At 44.9% G+C, this 12,986-nt stretch overlaps 1 protein-coding gene across 2 annotated transcripts; it reads left to right on the top strand.

Annotated features, from left to right (window-relative positions):
* Nucleotides 1-4,107: 4,107 nt before the first annotated feature.
* Nucleotides 4,108-12,324, top strand: LOC120318819 (pituitary homeobox 2-like). 2 transcript variants are annotated; one of them, XM_039366908.1, is made up of 3 exons: nt 4,108-4,863; nt 8,514-8,728; nt 10,726-12,324. In XM_039366908.1, exons 1-3 carry the CDS (start codon nt 4,773-4,775, stop codon nt 11,230-11,232), a joined length of 813 nt encoding a protein of 270 aa, XP_039222842.1. In that variant the 5' UTR covers nt 4,108-4,772; the 3' UTR covers nt 11,233-12,324. The 2 variants fall into 2 exon arrangements, with proteins under 2 accessions (XP_039222842.1, XP_039222843.1); XM_039366909.1 differs by having other exon boundaries at nt 4,113-4,835.
* Nucleotides 12,325-12,986: the final 662 nt, after the last annotated feature.

The raw sequence follows: 12,986 nt of genomic DNA, 5'->3' as shown, positions 1-12,986 counted from the left end.
AGGAACTTGCCTCTTCTGTAGCCCTCAGGATTCATTGTTGTGTCTATTTATGGATAGTCCATTTTGCCCGGCAACTAATATCCACTGGCAGCCTTATGCTCCGTAGCCCTATTTAAGCATCCTAATCCTACATCAGTTTCAGAGATCAAAGATGAAAGTTTGGCCCTTCGTCCATGCCTTTGCCACCCTCCGTCGGTTGAATCTCAACTGTCAGCATCAGTAAACCCTTTTCTTCTTATCAAGAGCGATGAGGATATCAACAAAGCCTGAACGCAATTTCCTACTCTCCCGGCTAAGATTATCACATGCGGGTGAATTGGTCCCATCTGTTTCTAAAGCCATCTCTAACACCTTGTCATCTCCTCGGGCTGAATCCACAGCTGGACTAAGCCTATCTTAAGAGCAGCCAGAATGGCAAATAAAAAGGGCGTGCAAGCTCTTGAGGGCTTCAAGAGAATTCATGATGTGGCAGAAATTAGGGGATGGGGATGTTGGAAGAAAATCCTGGATTTGCATCTAGCTGGGTTTTCCATAGAACACATGGAACATAGAGTAATAGAGTTGGAAGGGACCTTGGAGATCTTCTAGACCAACCCCCTGCTCAAGCAGGAGACCCTATACCATTTCAGATGAATGATCGTCCAGTCTCTTCATAAAAGCCTCCAGTGATGGAGCACCCACAATGTCTGGAGGCAACTTCTGTTCCACTAGTTAATTGTTCTCACTCTCAGGAAATTTTTCCTTAGTTCTAGGATGCTTCTCTCTTAGCTTCCATCATTGTTTCTCATCTTGCCTTGTGGTGCTTTGGAAAATATAGTTTGAACCCCCTCGTCTTTGTAGGAGCTCCTCAGATATTGGAAGACTGCTGTCTTTGAGTTCTTCTATGCTCTGACTGGTGTCAGCTTTCATGGTGTCCAGCCACCGTGATATTTGGCAGTCTTTGGTTTCCTTTGACCACTCTCTCTTCCGAACATCATTGCTTTCTCCAGTGGATTCCCCCGCATTGACGTGACCAGAATAAATGAGACACAGTTTTGTGATTTTGCCTTCCGGTGACGTGTCTGGTGTTATGCGCTCCAGCACTTGCTTGTTGGTCACCCTGTTGTCCAAGGAATACGCAGGAGCCTTCTCCAGCACTTCAGCTCAAAGGAGTCAATTTTCTTCCCATCTTGTTTTTTAAATACTTACTAATTATTTCATCGTTTTTCTTTTCTATTGCATAGAACAAAATGGAGAGTTCTGGGGCAGTCCACCAAGCTTCCAATGGGTTGCCATCTGTTTTGGAGCTCCGAAGGAACCCATCTGAGATGTATGGAAAAATGTTTACAACATTCAATTATAGGTCATCGGTTCTGCACGCAGAAACTCCTTTAAAACATTTCTTTGTAAAAGATGGAGAGGATGAGGGGGGCTACCCCCTTGCATTTCAGAGCTGGAGCCATTTTGGCCAAAGAGTAAAATGTTTCCCAGCGGGATGGCTCCTCAGCTGTTTCCATTCGTCCCCGGATTCTAGCTTGTCTAACTCAGCCTCAGCACAGCTGTTGGTAGATGGGGGGGGGAGGCAGACCAGGGCAGAGAGGGGGGAGCCTTCATGGAGGGTAAAAGCCAGAGCAATAAAGAAAACAATGCATGGAAATGGCACTGGGCCATAAAAGCTGAAGGACACATGGAACATAGAACATAGAATACGCAGGCCTCTCTCCTGCTCTTAAGAAGAAGCTAAAACTAAACAGTGTGTGTGTGTGTGTGTGTGTGTGTGTGTGTGTGTGTAAGGGGAGATACCAAAACAAAGGGGAGGGGGAGAAAAAACTTTTTTTAAAAAATGCACACATAGTATGCACATTTAGAATACAAAAAATTACAACTGATTGGTCAAAGCAGTCCAAAGTTTGCAAAGACTTCATGTGTCCTTGCTTCATCTCATATCCTTCTTAACTTGGCTGATGACTTGGCAAATTGCTTGGCAACCTTGCCAACAACTGTGATAAGTTTACCTTTATTAAGAATATTTGTAGCTCAGGGTTGACATGAGGGGTCCTTGGTGCACTCTGGGCTTGCTTGCTTTCTTGCAGACGTTTCATTACCCAACCTAGGTAACATCATCAGTGCTATTGAATTCCTGATGACTTCCCAGATACAGTCATGTAGATTTCTTTGCAGCAAGACAAAAGAGCTATAAGAAGACCTCCAAGGTCCCTTCTAGCTCTATTCTAGGATTTCCTGGTAGTCTTCCCTCGCAATGTTGCTGTCAGCTCTTCAAGGTAGGCCAGGTGAAAAAACAGACTCCACAAGAAATACTGGAACTCTACTGTATTGATAGAGAATATAAGAACAGAATCTTGAAAGCCTAACAGCATTTTCACCTTTCCTCCCCATTCTACCTTCCACAGTCCAGGGGAAGTCACCTTAGGTTTCTTTCCAACGTCTTCTTCCTCTCTCAGGCTTCAGTCTTGTTTTGCTCACTGCCCTTGCAGACCCTCTCCAAGGTCATCCCTGTGGTCCTCTGCACCTAACTGGTTCAGATGCTACTCGGTTTTTGGAGATGCACATTCCCTGGTCTTCTTGAAACAAAGTCCCAACAAGTCCTCTGAACAGCTGTAATGACCACAGGCATATTCACACCTCACCACCTCTTCTTCTTCTTCTCCAGAAATGGTCTCCACATAAAACACGTGGAAAGTTCTCAGAAAACTGCAGCTGCCCAGAGTGAAGAACAGGATTTCCCGAGTGGCTGGCAGCCTGTCTGGGAGATGGGAAAGCAAACCTGAAGCGTGCCTTGGCTTCTTCGATCCCTCTGCCGAAAGGAAACTCGGAAACCTGACCTTCTCCTTGGGATGGCTCCGAAGCAGCCACTCCATCCCATCTTTCAAGGCCTAATTAGCCAGCCAGAGTGCTGGCGTCTCCCACCTGTCCCTCCAGCCATCCGTCAGCCGGCAGTCCGGAATGCTCCGCCTGGACTAAAGCAGCCCAAGAAGCTTCCTGAGCATCCCACGGCTCCCCCACGAGCCAAATGTCTGTAGAGATTCCCCGTCATCCAGGTCACGGTGGTCCCAAGGGGCTTCTTCAAAAGGCGACGGGACTTTCTTGGTTGTTCCTTGAAGACGTTTTGAGACATGGAACGTCTTCAAAGAAAAAGAAAGAAAGTCCAGTTGCCTTTTGAAAAAGCATCCTCGGGAGACCCATGTAGCCATTTCTGAAATTTATCTCCTTCCAGTTTAATTTCACTTTTGCCTGCCTGGCCTTCAGGAACCGCTCTGAACTTCTGGAAGACCATCCTTCAGATTCTTAAGAGAGCTCTCATCTTTCACCGGGGTCTTCTTTTTCCAGGCTAAACATGCCCATCACCACCAAACATTCCTCCAAAAGGTCTTCCTTCCAGAGCCCTTAACATTCCTAGGTGAAGGTGAAGGTTTCAGGATCCTATCAAGGACCCAAGATCTGGTCTTCCAAGCTTTCAGACTTGTGCTGGAGCCCACCCTCAGGGGACTTCTCTCCTTCAGAATGTGTTCTTTGGGCTAGTCTTTGTGTAGTATTTAATGTGGTGCCTGGTTGGGTGTGGCTTAGATGTTTGTAAGTGGATGCCTCACTTGCTGTGAAGGATTCCCAAAGCTGAACTGCTCGAAGCGTTAGCCACCCATAGTTCTCAGAAATGAAGGCAAATATAAGTGTCTTCGGATGACGTTGCAGGATCCAATCTAGGTTGGAAAAGGTGATCACATGATCCCAGGATCTTGCAACTGTCCTAGGTACAGGCCAGTTGCCAAGCATCCGAATTCTGATCATGTGACCACGGAGATGCTGCACCGGATCGCACGAAAAACGGCCGTAAGTCGCGTTTTTTTCAATCATGTTGAATGGTTATTAAAGAAATGGTTGTAAGCTGCTTGTAAGGTGCTTGTGCTACCTCCACCGCTGCCCTGAGAGAATTCCCAAAAGGAGGACTTCTCATTGGGATCCAGTAGTCTCCCAGGTCTGGATCAGGCAGACTTCAGATCTGACCTCATAAGAAGAAAAATGTAACCCACCCCCACCTCCCAAAGCAACTGGTGCTGAAATATGCATTTTTAGCCTCGTCTCCGGAGCAGGCTGAACAAAACTGTGGCCTCACAGCTGCCATCCTTCCATCCATCCCCACTTCAGTCCAACTTCCCCAGCCGGCTTGGGGAAACCATGGCTGATTGGCACCTGGTTAGGCTGCACTCAGCTGTCCCTGATATTTGACACACAGACACTGGCGCGCACACACACACATCCACACCCCTCCTTCCTGCCAAACCAAAAAACACACATTGGCCCTGGGAAAGGGAAATAAACATGTGAGAGAAGGAGATGGGAGAGGGAAAAGAGAAAGAGAAGTCCTACTACAAGAGCCAAAGTGCCCCTTAGGAAGTTGCCAGCCTCTTTGGTGGAGGGATCACCTGCAGCCAGTTCTTGATGTGGACCTGGTGGAGGAAAGCTGAGCTCTCGAAAAATGGTTGCGTGAAGAGGACCACCTCGCTGGGGATTTCAGAACTGAAAAAGAGCCTGAGAAAGTATTCTTTAGCTGGATCTTTTCTTCTTTTGTCAAGCTAGTTGCTCAAGATTACCGCCATATTTTTTTTTCCCCTCTTGAGCCTTTTCCATCAGTCCACCACAGGACTTTCTACTGGGAAAGTCCTTCGCAACGTGTGGCACGCACACAGCGACCTTCTTCTGCTCCTCTCCTCCAAACTGGAACGAGGGCTTCGTTTCTGCATCATCGGGAATTATGTCCGCATTGTTGGAAGCTTCAGATGGAAACGCAAAGGGGATACAACCAAAAACTCTCTCGGGAACATCCAGCATGGAAAGGAGCGGTAAGGCTGGGAATTTTGGAACATTCAGGTTGGTTTGAGGATTTGCAAATAATTGACACGGGGGGGAAGACTATTTCTGAGGATCTTCAGATAAACTGTCTCATTTATTCATGGTAGATCTAATCTGACTAAAGAGTCCATCGCTTGCTTGAAAAGGGTCCCGTCTTCCATGGTGTAAGTCCAATGCATGACGCTGTCCCGGTGTTGCCTTGGGTCAAACAAGTTTAGCCCGTTCCTGGATCCCATCGTGCCTTGATCCCATCTTTCTGTAACCACAAAACTGATGTTGTCAAATGCAGATCAAAGGAGAAATGCTTCCCTTCGCCCAGCAGACGCTCAAATGTTTTTAGTTTTGGACAATCAGAATCAGGCAGTGATTGGAAGAAAAAGAAGGCGAGTTCACAACAGATTCAGAGTATATGAGGGAGCATTGTAGAGTTTCTCTTCAATACTAAAGGGATGAATGCATACATATTAATTGCAAGATTTGAGCCGTTTTATCAAATCTCATAATTCCTAGCTTCCTTAGTGTCTGCAAAATTTCTAGGAGGTGGTTTATTTCAGGGAAGAAAAATGCTCAGCCCAAAACTGCCTGCTGTTCTTGAGCCCCGTTTTGATAATATTAAGGATTCCGGTGTATAGGTTATGCCATTTGGAGGAATGGGAAAAATTATGTTATATTTACATTCCGTGAATAATTGGTTTATTTTGCTATGCTTTGTTATTTTGTTGTTTGTTTAAAAAATATAGAACAACTAACAATTCTGCCTTGGTCTCTTTGGTGATGTCCCTCTATTTCTGCCATGCTCTCTGCTGATGAAAAGAACTTTAAAAAATGCAATTCCCATTGCCAGCATATTGATTCTCCTTGATACGTGTGTTTAAAGAAGCTTTGCTGATAGTTCAATTGAAACAGTTCACAGAGCATCTTATAAAACAACTTCAACAAATATAACAAATATAACACACACACACACACACACACACACACACACACACACACACATATATATATATATATATATATATATATATAACAAAGATAACTCTGATTTACACGTGGGAAAGCTGACTCCAAAAGGGTGGGAGGAAGAAAATGAGAAAATTGTTGAAAAGTAAAATTAAAATCTGACAGAAGAGAATATTTGCAACTCAGAGTTGAAGTGAGGGGTCCTTGGTGTTCTGTGAGCTTGGTGGTTTTCTTGAAGACGTTTCATTACCAAACTAGGTAACATCATCAGTGCAATGCCTGGCTGGGATGAAAAGAGATAGGGAAAATTGGAACCAAGAGGAGCTGGTTTCTCCATAGTCATGGGGTTGCATCTTATTCCCAAGCAACAGTCTGATGGTGTGGGATTGTATTGTTCTGCTGTACTTATGATTGGTTGCTTAGTGACTGTTCAAAGTTATGACGGACTCCCAAAAGGAACTTCCACAGTCATGTGTTGCATTTTGGCAACTGGCCTGCATTTACAGCTGTTTGCAGCATCCCATGGTCATGTGACTGTGATTTAGGATGGGTTTTTTTTGCTGGAAACTGGTGTTTACTTCTGATTTCTGGCAAAAAAAAAAAAAAAACCCACCCATTGTGGAAAATGAGTTTGAGTTTGTTTAACGACCACTGCAAAAAATGTCATAAAATTGGGTCAGTTGCATTTATGAGTCAAGGACTGGCTGCAATCCATTTTCATTTGGGATGTGTTATTATTCCTCTTTCTTCCTCGGAGACCCTTCTTCCTCTTTTTCGTCTTTCTTTTCTCCTCTTCTTCCTCTCCTTTCTGGAGGAATGGCAAAACACATTTGGCCTAAGTCAAATACACTATTACTACCCGTGTGTCTTCCAAAATAAGACCGGGTCTTATATTAATTTTTGCTCCACAAGATGCATTAGGGCAGTGGTTCTCAACCTTTCTAATACCACGACCCCATAATACAGTTCCCCATGTTGTGGTGACCCCCAACCATTTATACATCACCAGGTGCCAGGGGCGTGGCCAAAGAAAAGGGGGAAAAAATGGCGGACAGCCTTGTTTGGCGACCCCCGTGAAATGGTCGTTCAACCCCAAATGGGGTCCCGACCCACAGGTTGAGAACCACTGCATTAGGGCTTATTTTCTAGTTAAGTCTTATTTTGGGGGAAATACGGTACTAAATGTATCTGTCTGGCTGACAATCTTAACTGGGGCTTATTTTGGGGGTGGGCTTATATTACGAGTATCCTGAAAAATCACACTAGGGCTTATTTGGGGGAAAACACGGTATGTTATTATTACTGATTCAATTATGTCCGATTCTCGGGGATTGCCCGGACAGGTTACTGCAGGTTTTTTGGCAAGGTTCAGAAATGATTTGCCGTTGGCTCCTTCCTAGGGTTGTGAGAAAGTGGCTGGCCATGGTCACCCAGCTGGCTTTGTAGAGTAATAGTAAGATGCAGTCACATCTTACTCCAGGGGAGTTATAACCAGATTTTAAAGCTGAACAGGAGACTATGTATGTATCTTGGACAGAAGACAATTGTTGATTACAACTTTATTTCAATCAAGAAACTGAGACGCCCTGAGTTCTACTCCCAGCTGAGGGACAAAGGCAACTGGGTGATCATGGCCGGTCGTTTTCTCTTAGCCCTAGGAAGGAGGCAATGGCAAATCACTTCTGAATTCTTGCCGGAATTTGTCTAGGCAGTCTCCAAGAATCAAACACAATGGAATGGAATTTCATTATATTTCTCAGAAGAACAGAAATGGATGCCTCCAGGGCATTTTCAGGTTTCCCAGGCGTTTTATGCATGTTCAGCTTCCGTCATAACTCTTGCAAAGAGTTTTATTGCTATTCATTTAGTTTAGTGTATTGCTGTTATGGACAGAGCGGTACAATCAAAAGTGTCAGGAGCAAGGCTCAAAAGTCTTGTTAGACATGAACTAACACCGGCTTTGAGGTGTCAATTCTCATCATCCCTCACCAGGACAGCCCTTTGCTAGCACTTCGCCTGCTTATAATACATGTGTTTCTCAAGCGGAATAAAGCTGACAAGGACGTGCTGCGGATGTGGGTGTACGTGGAGGACAACAAGGTTAAGAGGGTGGCTGGGCGTGTGCAACTGAGGTCGCCCTCTTGACCTTTTGGATCCCCTGCAAGCCTCAGCTACTCTAATAGGAATTGTGGCTTCCCCTCACTCGATTTCTCTAACAGAAGACCATGTTGCTAGCAGAAAACCACCACTGAGTCCAAAATTTCTGCTTGATTTGGCTACATATGCAGCGGTGGGATTCAGCCGGTTCGCACCGGTTCAGTAGAACCAGTACCAAAATTTTGCTGACTTCGGAGAACCGGCTGAGTGCACATTGCTTCCAGGAGTCCATTCTAGGCCTCGGAGGCCTCCCCAGCCTAGAATAGCCTGCTGGAAGTGCTTGGATGCCACTTCCAGAGGTCCTGCATCCAATAAGAGAACCGGTTGTTCAGGTATTTGAATCCCACCACTGTACACATGTTTACATTTACATCTTTGTGTTTTTCTAAACCCTATTTTATTTTTATTTCATTTTTCTCACTCTGCGTTGTCTTTCAAAATGGTTAAGGACCAAAATAAATAGTCTGACTTTGACTCCAGAGAGTCAAAGATCAGGCAGTTCTGATGTCCAGGGCCTGCGTCGAGGTATTCTTCTTTCTCATTCTCTTCAGGAGAAAATGGTGAGACCTCTCGGTGTAAATCTTCTGATTCCAGCGGCGAAGAGGAAGCAAGCACGGGCCAAAAGAAGCCTCGTAGGCAGAGGACCCATTTCACCAGCCAGCAGCTGCAGGAGTTGGAGGCAACTTTCCAGAGAAATCGCTACCCGGACATGAGCACAAGGGAAGAGATAGCAGGCTGGACCAACCTGACGGAGCCGAGGATAAGGGTGAGGATCCCTGTAGGAAGAGGTGATGGGGTGAACAAGGGATACGGTACCTCAAATTAGCTCAGCCACACTAATGATAATGATGTGCCATGCAGTGGTTGTGCAGATCTGGACACTGCGGAAACAAAATAACCACTTCATAAACGCATGGCACAACAAACCCATCAGGACTAGATTCAGCAGTCCATCTGCATTTAAAAGACAAAGACAGCAAAGTCCACATTTTGGACAGAGAGGACCGCTGGTTTGAAAGAGGGGTCAAAGAGGCCATCTATGTCAAGAGTGAATAGCCCTCTCTCAACAGAGGGAGAGGGATCCAACATCATGTCTCTCCAGTCTACAACACAGTCCTTTCAGCAGTCCCAAGAAGGCTCCACAGCCATTTGCACCACTCAGGTGACCCTGAGGACACAGATAAACCTCCAGGTGGCCTCAAGGACTCTCTGAAAGGAGGCAAATGTCCAGCTGTCTGCAAGGAGTATAAATCCTTCCATTCCCCACCATCCAGTCAGAGCTGAAGACGCTTCTTGGATGAGAAGCGTCTTCAAAGAAAAACAAGAAAGTCCAGTTGCCTATTGAAAAAAACACCTTTGGGATGTTCTGTGGAGTTGATTTCTTGGTCTGGTCTACCTAGTAGGTTTTAAACTTTCTCACACTTCTGCTCTGAGACACCTCTTTCGCAGTGCACTTTTTTCTTCCTCTGCTTTTCCAGGGTCTGCTACACATTGCAATCACAGTTGTGTTAAGTCTACACTCTGGTTGGAAATTAGGGGAGGGGGGGCATTTAGCGACAATGCATCTGGAAGACAGCAGAAAGGGAAAGATGGAATGAAAACTTGTGTAAATCGTAGCAAAATGATGGGGTGATGTGTCCGAGTTGAGGTCTGCAGGCTGGCTTAAGAAATGTTGCTGCAACACTTTGCGTTTCTTTTCTGTTAAAACATAGAATCCTATGATTGTTCACGCATTCCTCCATGAAAGCATGGAGAATGGTACAAACTGAAAGCATTCATAGATGCATTTTGCAAATGTAAGTAAATATATGTGTCCCAGGATAGTGTTACAGGATCCAATCTGAGTCAGATTTATTCTTCCAACCCTTCAGATTCCTGTTGGAGCCCATCCTCAGGGTACTTCTCTCTGTAGAATGTGAGCACTAGGCTCCTCTACATATGGTATTTCTATGTTGCCTGGTGGTGTGGGCTTTTAGTTGTTAATGACAGTGTTGATGACCAGCTATTATTAATTCTTAAGTCTTCATCATGGTTCAGTCCAAGCTGGGAATAAACAACATGGTGATTGCTTTAGAAAGAAAGTTGCAGTTTATTGAAGAGGAGAGCCAGACAGAAAGATGGCTCTGGAAGAAGAAAGAAAGAGCACATGTAGGGAGTGGTTTTTTTATACCCTCTGGAGCCTTTTGTTTGGAATTGTTCCTGTGGCATGAATTTTGACCTGAGTCTGAGTGTGCCTTTCTGGTATTCTGATGGTGGTGGGTTAATCCTATTATGTCCCAAGGGTCACATCCTGCTTCCCTGGGACTGTGGCTGCTAACTCTTAGATTTTTGGTGTTGGTTCTAGGGATCTTTCTTCCTAATCCTAGTTTCCTGACTCCAATCTTTCTGATAAGAGTATCTGCATTTCTATAAAGCTGGTTTCTGCTTGGGGGAGGGAGACTTGGGGCTATTAAGAAAAACTGGGCATGCTTTTCTTCCTCTTTAAGATCCTTTGAGGAAATACATTTTTCTGCCCTTTTAATATTTCCTTCTCGGGGGGGGGGGGCTGACTTCCCACAGCAGTTTCCCAGCTACCAAGACCAGTAGCTCTTGAAAGTCTTCCGTGAATAGTTCTTATTCTCTTTTAAAAGAGGACCAGAACAATATATGGAGGACCATCACTGTTACGTGGCAACAGTTTAACACAACTAGTTTTGGAATTGTTCCTCAGTCTTGCATAAGTGAGTACTTTTTTTTCTCCCTACCTGTTTCTTTTCTTTCCAGGTGTGGTTCAAGAACCGAAGAGCCAAGTGGCGGAAAAAGGAACGTCACCAGCAGACAGAGCTTTGCAAAGGAGCCTTTGGCTCACAGCTTAATGGTTTGACCGGAAACCCTTATGACGACCTTTACCCAACCTACGCCTATAACACCTGGACTCCCAAGGGCCTACACAGCAACCCTATCCATGGCAAAGGCTTCCAGCTCTTCAACTCCATTAACCTCAATTCTTTTGCACCCCAGAATGTGTTCCCGGCAGCTGCAGGAACTTCTCTATCTGGAGTCCCATCTCTGGAAAACTTCAACAGCCTGGCAAGTCCTCCCGGGCACTCGGGTTCAATGTACGCGCCTGGTGCCCCTTCGCCCTACATGTACAGGGACCCCTGCAACTCAAGCCTGGCTGGATTGAGACTCAGAGCAAAACAGCCACAATCTGCTCTCAATTATGGTGCTCCACAAAACACGGGTATCGGCCCCAGCTCCAGCCAGTATCATCTGGACAGGCCAGTCTGACCCTCGGCTGTAGGTCAAAAGATGATCAGAATTTGTATCCCATTAAGAATCTTGCCAATGGCCTCCATAAAAATAATAATAAAAAACGCCTCTTCAAGTCCTGTGTGGGGAAAAATTAGGGTTCCCAAATAGTTTTTTTTCCCCCTTTCTGAAGACCACGTCAGCTTCAAGTATTTTCTTAGCCCAGATCTTGCTTTGGTTGAAGGCTGTAAGCAGCCAACCATAGTCCAATTTCATCTGAACCATTCAGGCTCAGATACCGGAGATGGTTGGAATTAATTAACGAATAATCATCCTGGAAAGATGAATTGGCAGGGCTGTTATCAGATGTTCGGAGCAGATAGAGAAAAAAAAAAACATCTGTTTTTAATCATCAAAGCAGAAGCTCTCAAAAAAAGGAGGAACCCCCCCCCCCCCACCAAACCTCCTCTCTACCAAGGCAGTTTTCTTCAACTTGGCCACCCCCAGGGGTGTTGGATTACAATTCCTCTCATCCTTAGCCAGCATGGCCATAACAGTCTAAGTTCAATTCAGGTAGTAAGCACCACACACAGGAAGGCTGAGCTGGAGAATAGGCCTAATGAGGCAAGTAATTGGAGCCCTTTTCATCAAGGTCAACTTTAATCTCTACCCCACTTTCCCTAAGAATTTCAGTTTCCCCTCCTGGATGCCCAGAAAATTCCAGGTCAGGGCCATGAAAATGAACTAGATTCCCTGCTCTCTTCTTGTGCTGGCCCGCTCCCCTAGATCACTGGACAGATCCTGTAATTCAGCTTTACGAATGAGCGGTTCGCTTCCCCCTCCTTTTTCTAGGGGGCTGGAAACCAGTCCTAAATCACATTTTTTAGTGCTATTGCAACTTTGAACGGTCACTAAATGAACTGTTGTAAGTCGAGGACTGCCTCTAATTTATCAGCTCCAGAGTCATTCTGAAATTGAGTTGCTTTTTGCCATCTATTGCAAACAATGTAAAAACCAGCCAGAGCATTGCAGCCCATTTTCTCCTTTCTCTTCTGTTAACCAGGGGTCGGCAACCTTGGCTCTTTTATGACTTGTGGACTTCAACTCCCAGAATTCCTGAGCCAGCCCACAAGTCATAAAAGAGCCAAGGTTGCCGACCCCTGTGTTAGGCGCATGAACGTGTCAGATGGTAGCCCTATTTTTTTTTAATCTCCATAATCCATCCTTCCCCTCCAGGTGCCCCCTATGCTAGATATCTTGGTCTGACCCCCACCCCCCCCATCACGTCTAACTAGTCTCTCTACTAATTCTGCTGTCCTTCCAAATTAAGAACGTCCTTGAAAACTATCTGGAGACCTTTAATCATGTCCTTTTTGCCTTATCCATCTCGAAGTACCCTTGATAAATTTAGAACTAATAAAAGAAGATACTTCTTCACTCAGCGTGTTGCCCGAGAGTGGAATTCACAAGAGCAGAAAGCAGTCTTTGCCTCCACTGAAGTTGAAATGAGCTCTACTCCAACTATAAGCCCATAGTTAGTTATTTTCCCTAAATGTTTACTACTATGTTTTAGAATTTGAATTACTTCACTCTCTGCCATCTGTCTGTCTGTCTGTCTATCTATCTATCTATCTATCTATCTATCACCTATCATCTGCAGTATCATCTATCATCTATTATACTATTTTAACTATATAATATTTTTACTGTAACCAGACCCATTTAGGATCACAGATACCAGATTTTTTTAAAAAAAATAATAAAATGTGCCTGCAGACATTTGGAATTTCCCA

This window comes from Crotalus tigris, unplaced genomic scaffold, assembly GCF_016545835.1.
Source record: "Crotalus tigris isolate CLP2741 ecotype Arizona unplaced genomic scaffold, ASM1654583v1 scf7180000020455.750797, whole genome shotgun sequence".
NCBI lineage: Eukaryota > Metazoa > Chordata > Lepidosauria > Squamata > Viperidae > Crotalus > Crotalus tigris.
Note: the sequence above shows the minus strand (reverse complement) of the source record. Positions and strands in the feature narration are given on the sequence as shown.

Coding starts and splice junctions, on each gene's coding strand:
- LOC120318819 (XM_039366908.1), top strand. CDS start 4,773: ATGGAAACGCAAAGGGGATACAACCAAAAACTCTCTCGGGAACATCCA. Junction 4,864..8,513: donor GGGAATTTTGGAACATTCAG/GTTGGTTTGAGG, acceptor CATTCTCTTCAG/GAGAAAATGGTGAGACCTCT. Junction 8,729..10,725: donor TGACGGAGCCGAGGATAAGG/GTGAGGATCCCT, acceptor TTTTCTTTCCAG/GTGTGGTTCAAGAACCGAAG.